Source organism: Rhinoderma darwinii, chromosome 6 (assembly GCF_050947455.1).
Source record: "Rhinoderma darwinii isolate aRhiDar2 chromosome 6, aRhiDar2.hap1, whole genome shotgun sequence".
In the NCBI taxonomy this organism is placed as follows: Eukaryota; Metazoa; Chordata; class Amphibia; order Anura; family Rhinodermatidae; genus Rhinoderma; species Rhinoderma darwinii.
The window spans coordinates 125,743,617-125,761,732 of record NC_134692.1 but is presented as its reverse complement, the minus strand read 5'-3'; the positions used below and the strand labels follow the sequence as shown (position 1 = coordinate 125,761,732).

Genomic DNA, 18,116 nt, shown 5'->3' with positions numbered 1-18,116 from the left:
TGTCTGTTTTATGTAGATTATAACACCCTTGTTGCATTTTTGTCATTGCCTACAGGGGTGGCCTTGTCCTCACATCAGCTCCACGCAAACTTGGGCCCACTGGGCTTGGGTAATAGGGGGGGGGGGCAGGAGCAATCTGGGTAAACATGATCAATACTTGTCAAGCCAAGGGTCGGATCTACTGGGGATCCACTTTGACTCTGTCGCTTCACACATATATCTGGAGCTATACCTAGCCCCGCCAGAGGGAACTTATTCTGAGGGCCTGACTTTTACAGTATACAGAATGGGTGCAATTAAATACATTGTAAAATCTACCTTTTGCTTTGCATGAGCAGATTATGTCATCAATAACTACTAGAAAGTTATTTGTAGAGCAATCCAAGTAACCCATCAGCAGCCGGGGCTCTTTAACAAGAACTTGGGCCTACTGGAGGATTCTATGGACCTCTGATACGCTACTCTAACCATGATTGTACTTCCCATACTTTGCATATATAAATACATATCTGTTTATCTGGATTTAGTGACATGTAGTAGAGATAATTAATTTATATAGAGGACAGGATGAGTAATGACACCTCTCCATACTGGTGATAAGAGATTCATGATTTGAAAGAAGAAGGTAGGAAGAACCTCTAATATCTCAGCACTATAGAACCGCAAAGATTTGGGTAGTGGGAAAGCAAGCATAACATAGATAATGTGTCCACTCTAACTAAGGCCTCATGCACATGGCTAAATTACAGAGCCAATAGGGCTACCATTCTATTTCTGTACCTTCGTATACCTCTGATTTCACACAGAGGCATACAGAGGTGTTTTCTGTCTTTTTCGGTATGACTGACACAGAATAAAATCTTAGATAAAAGATGGGGATCAGGCAAGGAATCCACTGAGAAAAACACAAGAAGAAGACACCTTCCAGGTGCAAGACTTCCACGACACAGTGATAAGATAATAAAAATTCTTTAATGGACAAATTAAAAAGTCTCTATCTAGAAACGTTTTAGTTTGTCCATTAAAGGGTAAATAAACTTTTAAAAAACTTTTGACATGTCATAGGAAGATGTCAGAAGTTTTAATCGGTGGGGGTCCAAGCACAGAGACCTCCACCGGTCACTAAAACAGAACGGCTTTGTTTCTGATTGGCTTTCCTCGGAAAGACAAGTGAGCGGTATACATGCTCAATAGAAAGTCTATGAGCCAGTACATCATTCGCTCGGCTTTCCGAGGAAAGCCGATCAGAAACTAAGCGGCACATCGCTCACACGAGAGATTCTACCACTTTGTTTTAGTGTTCGGTGGGGATCTCAGTGCTGGGCCCCACTGATCAAAACTTTGACATGTCACTATGTTTTTTTAAAAGTTTAGTTACCCTTTAAAGAAACTTTATCTTACAATAGCAGGTTTGTGGAAGTCTTGCATCTGAAAGGTGTGCTCTTTTTGTGTTTCTTTCAGTGGATTCCTTGCCTGGTCTCCATCTTTTATCTATCTAGTGTACGTCCATTCCCCAGCTCGGTTGGCACCTGATACCCTAGGAAAAATGACATTGGCAGCATCCTTCCAACCATTACATTCTTCAATGTGTTGTGCCTATCCAAGCACAACCCTAAAAGATGAACCTCCATTCTCCTTGCCTAACAAAAAACATTACTATAAACCTGATGTATTCACACTATGTAGCGCCAATCTGTTCTCAATATTTCAGTCATTTGCACTTTAGAATAATCTTAGAAATCTTGGCATGTGCCATCAGACTTTGTATGTACAGAGATGTTCTCCCCTAGAAACATTGATATATGTACGTCACCCAACGGACACTGTATGGCAGAACACATAGCTCGAATCCCCCCCCCCCCTTGTACATAACTCTGATATCTAATACTGAGCTCTCATACTGATAATCTGTACAGTTACAATAACATAACAACCATTTACATAATTCAAAATCAGTGATTGGATGTTATAATAAGCCATTAATGGAACCGAGAAAGTGTTATGAAGAGATTTAGGGACCTGTTTTCAGACAGGGTATTACATCAGCCAGAAAGTGATCATGTTTAGGAGATTGAACTCTTAAGTTGGCCATATATCAGTCATTTTTGTTGCTCATAAAGACAGTTTTCGACCACTTATTGCGGTCTGTAAGCCTCTTTTTGAAGACACGAGAGAACAAGACCGATAACAGTGAAAAACTCGATCTGATGTGTTTGATTTTTGCCAGTATCGGATGCAGTCGTTGGCTATATTTGGAAAGTTGTTCATTCCAAACGACAGATGTGTACCCAATCAATAAAAGTCCAGGTCACAAATCAAGTCAGTAGCAAAGGCTAAGTTACAGATCGAGGAAGATATCAATCAGTGATTTGTTGTTATAACTTATGGCGTAGTTGGTCAGGACGGCAACCTTCACAGACCAACTTATGAAGTAATTCAGAAAACGGCTGTCTCTAGTGTATGACCAGCTTACAGGTGTAGCCAGTTCAGAAAACCTATTTTCATATACCCTATTAGGAAAATGGGTTGATAGGGAGGGTTCTCTGTTCAGGGTCCTCATCTCTTGGACAAGGTGGAGAGTGGTTTGCAACAGAATCTCTCACTCTGGTGGACCTGTCCTGTCCTGCATTACACAAACAACCCATTTATATAAATGGGCAATGTGCAATGCATAATTTCCCCCATGGTGGCGCTGCATGGAAATTGAACACTTACTGACAGATTTCACCATAGATTAAAGCTGAACGCTGGGGGTTCCACTTTGTTATCAGCTTATTGTCAAGGGACCCTTCTAACAACTAGAGATTGTCAAAAGTGGAGAACCCCTATAAGAAGGGCAGATGCCTAGCGAACATCCAAGTGATGGAGCTCTAAGGTGCGTTATTTCTAGGCAGAAGTATTATTACATCTGGCTGGACTAATAGACCCTGATGCACATCTGGACATCTGCTTGCAATAGAGATCAATGACCCCTTGGATACAAGTATTTCCTGTTGGATGGTTGTCCTCCTATTACCGTAAAATAAGATGAAACAGAGACATCAACCATGACTGCGCACGAAAGACAAAACATGGATTCATCCAGAATTTGCTGTCATTTATTGTTGCATTGTGTGAATTAAAACTGTGTAACTTCCAGAGTAAACATAGATCATCAGGCCGGGCCGATGCTGACGAGTGGAGAATGTTGTGTCTTCTGGGAAACGTTGATTGCTTCTGAATTACCAAACTAATAGTCATTATATTTCAAAGAGAACGATCCAGCAGAGAATATAATATTAATGTTCCATGCAACAAAGGTATCACATCTCAGATTTGTTGGGAAACAGAAAAGACGAGCAAATTGAGCCTTGCTGCATGAAAAAAAGGTAATTAATAATTAACAAGTGAAACAAGCAGCGATCATAGTCTGTATGAAGGATCTAGAACGCTAATGAAGTGTTTTTACGTGATGAAACTAAAATATATATAAAATATTATATGCTGAACCTACTCTTTACCCAAATATGTTTTCAAGAATTGCACTCAGGCTGGCATCAGGTGTACGTGTGCCCTTTCGCAACAGAGTTAAATTGATCAAGCTGCCTACACCACCCTCAGTTTGACTTTTGTAGAACTTGTCAAATCGCCATGGGCCCCCCAAGCTCAGTAAGCCCAGGACTCTGCCTAGAGCTGCCGTCAGGTTATAGGGGTAATTTGGCAATAGAGTCACAGTGATCTCCCTGTCTATCTCAGCTTGACTTGCGTAGAGTAAGTTTACCCAGAAAGATATGGGCCGCAATTGCAGACCAGAACACTTCTACCACGCACAGATATTGCTAAAACTATGGCAGCCGATAAGCCACTTGCATTGGTGTGAAAGTATACGACCAGTGGTGCCATCATGATCAGAAATACTAAGGCTTACTCTATTTTTATTGCCCGGTATAGAAGCAGCGCTGTCTGACTGCAGTTAAACCACAAGACAAACTAAGACTATTTAAGCTTTCACCAATAAAAAAAAAAGCTCTTAATTAAGATAAATATCAACTCTTTAAATAAAGGAATTACATTAATCCTTCAGTAACGGAAATAATTTACACATACAGATGCAGCAGAGCTAGGTTTGGCAATGCCGCACTGAGCACTACTACAATAGCGTATTTGTCGTTTCAGAGGCGGATACAGACTGCAGAGTGCCCTTGTGCAAAGAATGTGCCTGGGCACCCCATAACCTAACCACGTCCGCGCGCATCTAAAACTATACAGATCTGTATTGCACATTTTATTACTAGTTTAGAACACAAGTAACAAACATAAAAAATGCTAATAATTTCCATATTTGACTGAGTATAACACAAAGCACTCATGTAACTAACTTATAATCACTTTATTTTGCTTATTGCAGTTTTTCTATTTTCCTAACTCCCGACCATCTAATCAGGAAGTGGCCGGGAAGCAGCAGGAGCCGAGAAAGGTAGAACGGGGTTTAGGGGGCTCGGTTCTAGAAATAGGTGCAGGTCCAAGAGGTGGAACACACATCTATCGGACATTTCTGGCATATCCTGTGGATATCATATAAATGTTAAAGAAGGGCAAACCCCTTTAACTGTCCACTGAACTTCACTCCACTCCAAACATTTTCTACAGACAGGGCAGAAACCACTACCTCCTAGTTCGTTTTATTTTTAGGCAGTCCCCTTCACGACGCTCAGCACACACACCACACAGTAAAAGCATCGACAGGCTCAGGGGGCGGAGCAAGAAGAACCCTAACCCTGATTGGCTGAGAGGCTCAGCCAACCATTACTAGGATTAATTTCAGCAGCATCGCTATCCCGGATCAATAACTGGTCCGAAGATAGCGATGCTTCTTGCTAGGTGTGACGCGCTCTATCTGGTGGTCTTGGTCACCTAGTGAGCATCACTGTCAGATGTTGCACGTTGGTTACTAGGTAATGATGACCACCAAAAAAAGCAAGCCTTGCCAAGCCAAGCCTAATATGTTTTCTAAGAAATAGATGATCGGCGCAGCAGATGGAGGGGTGCCCCTTTCCCTCCCTGTGCACTTTCGGCAACGTCAACTCACAAATCGGGCCCCCTTCTTTAACATATGTTATTGATGGCACCCCCCTCCCTCCGTGCCCCTGTGCAGCCGAACCGGCTGCACCGGCTATATGTCCGCCCATGTGTAGTTTTTTTAATTTCACTGTTTATTATCTCTAGAAAACTGCTTTTCTCTGTGTTATGATCCACCCTTTCCTCATGGAGCTAAATAACTTTGTATTCTTTTTTCTTACTATATTCTAAAAAGAATATGCACTTACTACAACTGTAGGCAGTTACATAGCAACAACCCCTGTGACAGCCAAAGAGACTACCATTCTAGCAAGATGACTAACTTGATAGAGGTAGAAGTACATCCTTTTGCCTACAGAACAATACAGACACAGATAGTGCTGCCTCCCTGCTTTTTCCTGTAAATTATGTATGTAGATAGTGTTACCTTCCTGTCTCTTCCTGTAAATGGTATAGGCATAGATAGTACAGCCTCCTTATTTCTTCTTGTAAATTATATAGGCACATATAGTACTGCTTCCCTGTCTCTTCCTGTAAATGGTGTAGGCATAGAAAGTACTGCCTCCCTGTTTCTTCTTGTAAATGATATAGGCACAGATAGTACTGCCTCTCAGTCTCTTCCTGTAAATGGTGTCGGCATAGAGAGTACTGCCTCCCTGTTTCTTCTTGTAAATGATATAGACACATATAGTACTGCCTCCCTGTCTCTTCCTGTGAATGGTGTAGGCATAGAGAGTACTGCCTCCCTGTTTCTTCTTGTAAATGATATAGGCACAGATAGTACTGCCTCCCTGTCTCTTCCTGTAAATGGTGTAGACACATATAGTACTGCCTCCCTGTCTCTTCCTGTGAATGGTGAAGGCATAGAGAGTACTGCCTCCCTGTTTCTACTTATAAATTATATAGACACAGATAGTACTGCCTCCCTTTCTCTTCCTGTAAATGGTGTAGGCATAGAAAGTACTGCCTCCCTCTTTCTTCTTGTAAATGATATAGGCACAGAAAGTGATGATCCCCGTTTCTTCCTGTTTTGATGTAGATACAGATAGGGCTGCATCCCTGTTTCTTCCTGTAAATGATGTAGATATAGATAGTACTGCCTCCCTGTATAACATACTTTAAACCCAACCTATAGATATTAGATTATTTATACAGGGGGACATTTAGTATACAATAAACTCAACTTCATACAAAGTAATTTTTTAATTCACGGGGAGGATCAATTTTCTTAAAGGTCAGTACTGTACCACAGGAAAAAATCATGCCAATGATGTTACTTTTCAGACCGTAGAACATGAAGATTTAAAGGGGTTGTCAAGTATTATAAAAAAGGGATCTGTTTTTTTTTTCTATGAACAGCGCAATTCATTTGAATACAGTCAGCCTGTGATACCATATTCAGCCATGTGTGGTGCTGTTTCTAGAAGGAAAAGCAGACCCCTTTTTAAAGATCCGGGACAACCCCTTTAATGCAACCGTAAAGATATCTGGAAAATAAAATTATATTACTGAACGATTGAACAATAAACCATAGAGATGTTTTGGATGATTATTTGCTGTATCCTTTATTGCACTTTTACCACGCTGCAAACAAATCACAAAAACGCTGCAAAATGAAGCTCACAGCTGAAGAATACAGCTGTCATCCATGTATGTATATACAGTATTTACACAAATATAGTAAAAGCAAACATGGGATGGCAGCTACCTGGCTACAAACGACACGAGTGGTCCAAGGCAAAATGCTGCAGTCCATTTGTTACTCAATAGTCCTTTTCTGCACGTCGGTCATCAACTGACAAAGCCTTCTAAAAGCTGTAGACCACAACAAGTGAAGAGCAACATGTTTCCAGACTCTGATCTAGACAATAAGGCCTGCCATTTTGTTTTAATGATTAAGTAGTTCATGTAAATGCTTAACAATTAAGTAATGCTTCCACCATTGAAAATTATTAAATCATCCTGAAACCATCTACTCTTAAGACTTTGGATTTAGGACCTCCAGAAATACAACTTGCAGGAGATACAGTATACTCAAGTTAAGGGATTAAAGTGATCTTGAAGGCGTCAACGTGGTATAGTCAAGTCAGCATCACAGGTAAACAAAACTATACTGTCCCTTTTTTTTTTTTTTCAAAAAAGTGGTAGGTAGGTCATCATTTTGTATAATTATACCATATATATATATAAATACAAAACTTTTCATTTTTTAAATAAAGGCCTCCTATCTGTACAAAAAGACTGGGATATGTATGTTTAGAACCCAAAACCAATTTTAAAAGTCTTTGACCGCATCGTCTCACGTTCATCCATATATAATATACTTATGTAATAGACATATCATCTAATCCTTTCTTCCTGGTTTTTATACCTTGTCTACAATGGGAACAATTTTATGTTAAATCTGAATTCACTGAATTCACAGAGGAGCATTCGCAGTCTTCGGCAAGACTATGTCTTCTTGGTTGGGGTAAGTGATTTTCTGCGTCACTACCTCTTAGTTGTCTTGTTGTTCAGATCAGAGTCCAAATCGTTTTCTACTACGTTATCATAGCTAAGTTTTTCTAAGCAGTCACTGACGGCTTTAAGGATAATCCGAAGCCTTCTGTCCATTGCGTCGAGGTGTGGTTGATAGAGGATTGGAGCTATTTTGTCCATTTGAAGTGATTCCTCCATCAGTTTACTCAACTTGTATTCTTCTTTTGCTAGGAGCTGCAGTCGTTGGTATGTAGACTTCTTAATCCTGTAGAAGAAAAATGTAAAGTATACAGATTTTTGAAGAGTTATTTGCTAACAATGAAGACTTCGAAGACAGTGTACCCTTTTAAAGTGGACCTGTCTCCTCTCCTGATGTGCCTATTTTTAGTAAATACTTATATTCCCAATGGAATAATAATTCTGTAACATATTCTCTTAGAACTCTGCATTGTGTCGTTCCTCTATTATTCCTCCTACAAATGTATGAATAAATTGACAACCGGGTGTTACCATTCCCCTTGTTAAAGGGGCGTATCCCTACAAAGTCTCACTCTGTCAGCACTGATTGGACAGTGTGAGTCTGTGTAGGGACACACCCCCAACCAGTAACACCCAGTTGGCAATTTATTCACAAATTTATAGGAGGAATAACAGAGGAAAGGCACAATGTAGCGTTCTAAGAAAAGATGCACCAGACTTGTTATTTCATGGGAAATACAATTATAAACAAAAACAAGAGAGGGAATGGTCAACTTTAGAAGTGATACATGGTTCTGAATAAAGCATGATTTGCTATCAAGCATTACTATGTTGATTCTCTGATATATAGCTCTATCATCCATAACTGCAATTATTGTTACTTATGCTGCTTTTCCAGTTTCCTATCGTTAGGTGGTGGGGGTCCGTCTAATTTTTGCTATGGGGCCGTATGAGTTTTAGTTACATCCCTGGTTGATGGATATGTTTTGAAATGATCTCAAATAATTCTGCCGAACTCCATTGACTTATCATAGGAAACGTCAGGTCCCTCCCCCTCTGGGTTCCGCTGTTTTTGGTGGTTAGAGTAGCGCCACAGACTCTGCTCATTTTGTCGTCAAACACAATATAACCATGACAGATTGTAAAAAAAACGGTATTCGCAAATGCCTAAATGTCAGATAGATGCGGGTCCCACCTCTGGCACCCACACCTATTTCTAGAACGGGGCCCCCTAAATCCTGTTCTAGCTTTGTCTGTTATCGCTGACTCCCGGCCACTTCCTGACTTTATTGTCGGGAGTTACGAAAACAGCGTAGCTCGCCGAGCTACGCTGTTTCTGTAACTCCCATGGTAGTGAATAGCAGTTACGGAAGCAGTGTAGCATGCGAGCTTTGCTGTTTCCGTAACTACTATTCAGTTATATGGGGCTTATGAAAACAGCGCAGCTCATCGAGCTACGCTGTTTCCACCTTCATGGTCGGAAATCAGCCGACACGCACACAGGTAGAACGGGGTTTAGGGGCCCCGTTCTAGAGATAAGTGTGGTCCCAGAGGTGGGACCCGCATCTATCTGACATTTATGACATATGCTGTGGATATGCCATAAATGTCCCTCGTGGGAAAACCCCTTTAAATACTTTCATCTTTTCAGAAAATTCCATCTAACTATTTCACAGATTAAGCCCTCATGCATACAGCCGTGCCCGTAATCACGCAGCCCGCATTCTCAGCCCGTCCTCCTATACAAAGTATGGGAGCACGGCCCGTAAAATGCAAAAGGTAGGCTATGTCCTATCTTTTGCGGTACAATTCTACGACATGGACACCTATCCGTAGCGATACGGAAAGGTGTCCGCAGCCAATAGAAGTGGATGGGTTCGTAATTGTGGACCGTATTACGGTCCGCAAATTCGGAAAATTTTTACGGTCATGGCATGGGGCCTAAAGCCAAATGCACACGACCGTATTTTCATCTATCCCGAAATACTGTCCGCAAATACGGTCCATATTGCAACCGTATTCCATCCGTATATAAGGATCCGTAAAAAAAAGAGGGAGGTTGGAAATTATGTCATCATCATGTTGCCTAATAATGCTTCCGTATATATGGACGGTTTACGGATGCACATCCGTAGCTGTCCGTATTTACGGAAGCTCCCATAGACTTCTATGGGAGAGTCCTTGCCGTAATTACGGACAAGAATAGGACAGGTTCTATCATTTTTTCAGCACGGACACCCATCAGTAAAAATAGAAATGAATGGCTCCATGATTACTGTCCATAATTACCAATGAAAAATACTGTCGTGTGTATGGAGCCTTACCAATCTTTAGCCATTACTACATATAAATGTATGAATGTTCTAACTTTTTGACTTTAAGTTTGTAAATAAAATATCAATATTAGCAAAGTGAAACATTTGACTTTTAGAATATATTAATCCATTTTGTTGCTCAGACCTCTTTTTTTTCGTTTTCATTTGAGTCATATTCCTCAACATAAGTATAAGCTGAATGTATGGCTCCGACTTATGCAACATAGAAAGAAAGAGAGAACATGCATATGGTGCCCAGTGACTACCATTGTAAAGAAATATGTATACCCCAATTACAGTTTTTAATATAGTAAGAAATGTTAACCTACGTTTAACAGGCCAATGTTAGCCACTCTTTTGCCATACATTGGTTCCATTATAGGCTATAGACACATGCGATGTCTAATTTTGGAGCATTCCCGGATCGAACAGACCCTTAAAGATCTACAATTGTCCGTTTTCTGGGGCCCACCTAGAAGCCGGGGTGATTCTGTAAATAATATTACCTGCAACACTGGTTCAGCGGCACCAAGATAGACAGCTCATCGTGAGAATATTTTCCGAACCTGTTAAAGGTAAAACAAACCATTTACAAAACTCATACACCAACCGTGTGTAAATAACATCAACCTGTCTGGATGAGTCTTGAAACCTGTTATATGTCAGTTTAATCTCTGTCTTGAGTCTATTTTGCAGCAAACAATTTACCATAAAACAGTTATTGCAAGAAAATCTTTTATCTTTTGACAACCAAAATCTCCTTGTGAAATGTGAGAGATGTTTCATTCCGAGAGTTTAGACCTTTTCATCCTATGAACGCACGCATGGAACTCGAAGGCCCCAGAAACTGAGCTCAGACTCTCACATCTTTCTTATTTATTTTTTAGACTAAATAAGATATTCTAGAATAAAGTGCAATAATAATTATACCATTTTCTTCACATAAGATCAACATTACTGTGGACTAGATCAATGTATCAACTCAGCACGGTTATGGGGGCCAACAGCGAAGACATTAAATATACATTGAACATTTATATCCCAGTATGTCTATAGCACCACTATATTATGATGTCAAAATCTTATTTCACTATCTAACACCCACACACACTAGGGCCAGTAGGGTGTGTGTGCTTTATGGCAGGGGAAATAAAATGGAGTTAATTGACAAAAAAAATTCACAGATGGAGCACAGCCCCCACCAGAGAGATAACATAGTGACAAGGGAGCTACATACAGAGCCTTATCTGTGTGTAGAATGTTACTATCCTGCCTCATCTAGGCCTCCAGCAATAAAATAGAGCTTTCATTAAATCACCCACACTCAGCTGGCCCTGTCCCAGTCTACACAGCAAAGCTGAAAAGTGAGCTGCAGAAAACAGGAAATGTCAGCTTATAGTGTGTATTGTGCGGCTAGTATGAAAGCTAGAATATTTCAAGATTTGTTTCTACTGTATATGGATAGTTGAATAAAGTATTTTGCACTAGGCACTGGAGGTCTAGTGCCTAAGGTGGTGCCCAGGCAAGGATATATATATATATATATATATATATATATAAATATATATTAAAAAAAAGTGTGTATACACACATACACACACACACACACACTTTCTTTTATATGAGTCAGCCCATTTGTTAGAAATATATATATATATATATATATATATATATATATATAAACACAGTATATGTTGTACATTCTTTCCTTTGCATCATCACCCTAGTTCCTGTATTACACAGCAATGATAAAAGCTTTTATAATATTAGGTATTTTCAAGGTCAACATAAATCTTTCTTTATCAGTCGACACAAAGTGGTATTATTACCATGGTAACCTCAGGCACAATATCGTAATAAAAGTAAAGTTTAAAATGCTCTGGTAGGAAGGGAATACAACAATATCAGGCAACCAGGGGACTTGCAGTCTTTATTTACTGTTGGGTTTTATATTTTGGCATTGGAAGACGTGGTCTCAATAGAAAGGTGACGAGAAGCATGACCGGGTTCATGAAATCAATATGTAATATCTTACAAGCTTCTAATTCTAAGTCTGCTGTGCCCATGTCTCACTATACACAGCTCTGAATGGACAATACAACTAGTAATGGAACAGTGGATCTCAAAGACAATATCTAGTTGGAAATAAGACTGGCTTATAAGTAGCATTTTCCGCAATAAATAATACTAGGATGATTATTTGCCCTCTGATTTTACATGCAGAGATGTTTTATGCAAAAAATTGTTACCATCGTACCAATATACCAAGCCATTGCCAACATGTGTGATATTGTTATATTCTATGCTGGTGGATAAATATTAGTATTGATGGAAATCTGGTCTACTGTAGATATCTGTTTGGGATTGTTGAATCAATTCTACCATTTACAGAGATGAGCGGATCTTTATAAATTATATTCTCCATTGAGGGATCACGTCTTGATTGGAATTCATGGGGAGGTTTAGTGGGTGCAAATGCCCCCATAGCCAGGGGTGTAGCTAGGGGGGCATGCGGGGCATGTGCCTCAGGCACAACTAGGATGGATGTAAGGGGGGCACCGGGCCAGAACGCAGATACAATTGAATATTTTGGCAGAGCAGGAAACTATCCGCTCCCTGCTCTGCCATTCACTGACGCTCCTGGAGAAGCCCCTGACGTCACTATCCATATATGGACAGTGACGTCAGGGGCTCTTTCAAGAGCGGAATCACTGGCCAGAGTGTTGGAAATGCCCTTGCTGGGGATTCCACTCCTAGGGAGTCCTGTAGCTGTCTTACTTTGTCATGGAAATGCCCTAATTTATAGAGTTCTGCCTCAGTTAGTAGTAGTATTATTTTTGTAATGAGTACATATACACAGTGTATGATGCCATTGTAGTTATATTGATGAATATTTACCCTCTTCCGTTATCCAAGTGAATTATAAATGTTTCATTTCCAAACTTCTCAAAGGTCTCATAATGATGTCGATCCATGTTGCCTGTGGATAAATAAACATAACTTATGAATACAGATAGATGCACAGTTTGTAAGTCAATCAATTTCTTTTAAAGGGTTTGTCCATTTTGACAATTCCCTTTTGGTATAATGTTTCCTTTAAAATAAGATGATCATAGAGTTTCCCACTGATTGGATTTCCAGCAATCAACTGTAATCTGCGAGGTAACCTAGCAGAAAGTGCATCATTTCACTGCAGTGCCACTGCAGGAGGAATTGAGCATTACATGGTGCTCATTGAAGGAATAGGCTATCCATGTATTGCACCCATTAAAGATAATTTATTAAAAAAAAGACTAGTGAAGAGGCAAAACCAAGATGTTGCTTATGGTAGTCAATCAGATCACATCCTTTTTTTTTTACATTTTTAAAATCACTTCCAAAATAGTAGCTAAACAAGTTGATATCCGATTTAATGGTTTTTTTTTTAAATAATTTTTTTTTGTTTTTATATATGACTCTCATATTTGATAGTAAGGGGGGATCTGTGGCTTCATATGGAGAAATAAAATACTTTTTAATGCATGTTGCTTACAGTAGAACGTATCTCTTACCCATAAGAAAGTCAAACACCGTCATATCGATGACATCTAGAAGCCTGGCGCCACTGTCATATGGTGGTGTCTGCTTGACTCCTTCACAGTAGTCACTATCAACTTCCCACCTGCAAGAACATTAATTTTGATTAGTATGTACGTACATCAGCTTTGTAAATACTTGTGATGTAAAACTTCCTACCGTTTTGTGTATACAGCTGCTATACAGACCTATATGTCTCCTTACTTGACTTTTCAGTCTGTCTCCAGACACATAAGTTTGCATAGGAGCTGTATACACAAAATGGTAGGATATTTGAGGAATATGCTCAACATTTCCCTATGGCTTTTTAACTACAAACCCACTCTAATGTAAAGGCTACGTCTACTTTTGCAACAATTTTTCATTGTTCCAATAAATCTAAGGTAAATAATAAAGCAACTTTGTAAATACTGGTGATGAAAAAGCTCCTATCATTTTGTGTATGCAGCTCCTATGCAGACCTGTGAAATTAGACTGAAGAAGCAAGGAAGGGAGTGGCACATGACTGCAGGATCAGACTACACATAAGGTTTGTTTGTAGTCAAGGAGACATATAGGTCTGCATAGCATCTGTGTACAAAAAATCCGTAGGGGAGTTTTCATCAACAGTATTTACAGAGATGCTAAAAATAAATTCAAAACAAACATTTGTATTGCTGTAATGCATGGGAAAAAAATAATGAATATTAAACTTTGCAGATAGTTTTGATTAATAATTCCGTACCGTTTTGTATCTACAGCTCCTATGCAGACCTATGTGTCTCCTTGGTTACAGACTCAAACAAACCCTGTGTTTAGTTTGATCCTGCGGTCATGTGTTACTCCCTTCTTTACCTCTTCACTAATTTCAACATACAGTAGGTCTGCACAGGTGCTGAATACATAGAATAGAATGATAAATGATTTTGGAGTAACGTGATAAAAATGAATTATCACGTTAGTATTTAATGAATTATTAATTATTGTTTTTTTTATACATTTATTTGTGCTTGCATCTAGAACCGCACATCACCCAGTAGCCACAAATATTGCGGAATAGAGACAGATATACTTGCAGATATCTAACATTCAGGAGAGCTGTTACCAGAACATCTAGGCAGATACTTCCCCAATAAATTGCCCTGACGGAGGATTTATAGACAAACACCATGCTGCTTTATTAACCCCCCTGCATAAGGACTTGGTTCTTAAGAAAGCAGTGAGAATGAATTTTGCATTTGCACCTAGATCTTGAATAATATGATACTCTGCATTTTATTCAGCATGGCAAATCCATTGGTTGGATGATGAGGCATTTTCCATATCCTGCCGAAAGCCGCTGGTATGAGATTCCTTTATTAAGAATGGAATATTTTCAGCACAACGGACTGTGCTACATGTCTTCCCATATAGGTTCTGCATTCAGAGGCCAAAGCAAAGACTAATGGGATTTTGTTATACCTAGAATTCATCTACCCCACATCGAGGAAATGCACAGTGTAAATACATCTTAGAAAATGCAGAGAACAGGACGTACAAAGAGAAGCCATTATCATTCTTTCCAATCTCTGCGAATAATAAAAATAAGCCCTCTTGATACAAATGGTGCCCATTAATCCTGTCAGCGTGGGCATTTTTGTGCTGTGGCTGGACTATTGAGGCTGTATTTCTGTATGGCAAAATATCCATTAATGTTTGTCCTGGTACAGTCCAGTGCTGGTGGATTTGTACTCTGGGTTTTTAAGCTCTGACTGGGCACAGTTACATAAGAATGATAACATTGTGGACAGTAAATAAAGTAGGTGTAAACCACCCTATTTGCCAGGGATGAACATATTATATGTGCAGCTGTACAAGGGCCCAAAATGAATGGGGTCCCTCTGCCACGTTAAAGGGTAAACTAAAGTAAACTTTCCGAAAACTTCTGACATGTCATAGTGACATGTCAGAAGTTTTGATCGGTGGGGGTCTGAGCACTGAGACCGATCGCTAAAACGAAGCGACAGAAGTGCTTGGGCGAGCTCTGACCCGCGTATTTTCTGATTGGCTTTTCTCAGAAAGCCTAACAAGTGGTGTACAGGCTCATAGACTTTCTATTTAGCCCATACACCAACTGCTCGGCTTTCCGAGAAAAGCAGATCATATATTGATGACCTAAAGGCTGATGATCGGGTGAACAAGATCGTTCCTGATCAATAGCGGTGTGTTCAGCCAAATGAACAAGCGAACACTCATTGATCAATTGATCAGATCTTTTATGCAGCAATAATGTGTCTGCCGACAATATGCAAACTGTATAGGGATGAACGATTGTATTAATCATTGCTTATCCCATATATAGCCTCGATAATTTTTTCATGTTTTTATCATCTGTGCTCGTTACCAGGCAGTAATCTGCCCATGTAAAACCACCCCAAGGCTCTGATCATATCTGTGTTGTGGCTTCTGTTCATAACAATAAAATATGACTTAATTGCACCCTATAATGCTCTTTATAACTTCGTACTGTACCATAAATGGACTTTGGGCAACCTTAATTCATTATGCCGGCCTTTTATACATAGTTTCCTACAAACCTATTTGAAGTTAGAAAATGTTCTCTGTTATGCCTCCATTACTATCTTATCAATGCTTTTATTAGAGTGCGACTGGTCCACCAGAGGTTCACCGGTAAGCCGAGGGTCTGATAATAAAATGCTTTGGACAAAAAGAGAGCCCATAAGGTTCTTATGGATTAAAAAAAGGTTTCAAACTTTATTGGGTTATTCACAAATCCTTATAAATGACACGATCAGTGTGTGCAACTTAAATAGAGTATAAACAAATCAGAAATGTAAAACCATTGGGTTGGCCCAAAGAAAAATTCCCTCTGATAGACCCAGTCAAAATCTTAAATTTCCAGAAAATGGAAGGCATGGCCTTGGGTTGACTGCTCCTTTTTTTATAAAGAAATATTTACTGATCAGCCATTACATTAAAACCACCTGCCTAGCCTTGTGTTGACCCCTGTCGTTCCCACCAAAAAAGCTTTCACCCGTCGAGGCATGGACTCCACAAGACCTCTGGAGGGGTCCTGTGGTATCTGGCACTAAGAAGTTAACAGCAGATCCTTTAAGTCCTGTAAAATGCAGGGTATGTCCTCTACAGAGTTGACTTGTTTTTCAAGCACATCCCATAGATGATCGATCGGATTGAGATCTGGGGAATTCCGAGGGCAAGTCAACACCTTGATCTCTTTGTCATGTTCCTCAAACCATTCCTAAATAATTTTTGCAGTGTGGCAGGATACATTGTCCTGCTGAAAGAGGCCACTGCCATTAGAGATTGTTTAGGCAAATGGTATGTGTCAAAATATAATTTAAATGAATCTCAGGACGCAAGTTATCCCAGCAGAACATTGTCCAGAGCATCACACTGCCTCCACCGGCTTGCCTTCTGCCCATAGTGCATCCTGGGGCCATCTATTTTCCAGGTAAGCAACACACATACACCCAGCCGTCAACATGATGTAAAAGATCACCAGACCAGGTCACCTTCTTCCATTGCTTCATGATCCAATTCTGATGCTGACATGTCCATTGAAGTCATTTTTATCTGGTGGTTAGGGTGGACACTCGGACCAATCTGTGTCCCCAAATGCAGCAAGCATCTGCACTGTGTTTCTATCATAGCCAGCATTATCTTTCTCAACATTTTCTGCTACAGTAGCTCTTTTCTTTGGGATTGGATCAGACAAGCTAGCCTTCGCTTACCTACGCGCATCAATGAGCCTATGGGTGTCCATAACCTTGCCATCGGTTCACCGGTTGGTTCTTTCTTGGACCTCTTTTGATAGGAATTAACTAATAAATACTAGGAACACCCCACAAGACCTGCCATTTACTCAGCCTCAGTTCTATAGACATAACAATTTGGTCCAAAGTCACTCAGATCTTTACACTTGCCTATTTTTCCTGCTTTCAACACATCAACATCAAGAACTGACTATTCACGTGCTGCCTAATGTATCCCACCACTTGACAGGCGCCATTGTAATAATCAATGTTATTCACTTCACCTGTCAGTGGTTTTAATGTTCTGGCTGATCGGAGTGTATGGTATAGGGAAATCAATTCAGAATAGTCCTTTTTCCGGTTGACATGGAGATATTTTTGCTACCGAGCGGCTGCTATTCAAACCTACTTTCAGCAAATAAAAGCCACATCTAAAGAAAACAGCCTAAGTGAATTCTATGTGCATTAAAAGACATTTGTCTGTAGCATGAGATCTCTTTTCATTGTATAATTCATCTACTGCTTTATTTATTCGGAACCAAAGTGACTAATGCATGGAAGAATTCTCTGCAGCATATCGTCCCCTTTGAGTTATTTTTACATTCTGTCTAATTAAGGCAGTGATATTTGTAAGCACGGCAGTCGGTCTGTTCCTTTGTTAACAGTTGCTTAAGCATTAGCAGTGCGGGAAGTCATGGACCATACAGTATTCCTCATCTTAGTCGGGTAGGGAATAACTTGGGACTGAGGTCTAGTAAATTAGTGCTTGTGATTTATTTCTTAAAAGAGCATTAAACCTAAAGATGGTAGTTGACAGAGCCGCTTCATCTGGACCATCTTAGAACTAGAGATGTGTGAGTCCTGGCAGTATTCCCACACTACAAACCAGTGGTGGACATAGATTGGAGGGGCCCCATGTGCTGGAACAGTATGTGGGACTCTTGTCCGACAGCTAATT

At 39.9% G+C, this 18,116-nt stretch overlaps 1 protein-coding gene across 1 annotated transcript in view; it reads right to left on the bottom strand.

The window, feature by feature from the left end:
- Positions 1-6,597: 6,597 nt before the first annotated feature.
- The window catches only part of FAM20C (FAM20C golgi associated secretory pathway kinase), a 131,490-nt gene continuing 119,971 nt past the window's right edge, over positions 6,598-18,116 (bottom strand). The window contains exons 7-10 of the mRNA XM_075830273.1: positions 13,382-13,491; positions 12,729-12,810; positions 10,337-10,396; positions 6,598-7,801 (exon numbers count right to left, since the gene is read on the bottom strand). Of these exons, the coding sequence (XP_075686388.1) occupies positions 7,549-7,801; positions 10,337-10,396; positions 12,729-12,810; positions 13,382-13,491 (505 nt within the window). The 3' untranslated portion in view covers positions 6,598-7,548. The remainder of the gene's footprint in view (positions 7,802-10,336; positions 10,397-12,728; positions 12,811-13,381; positions 13,492-18,116) is intronic.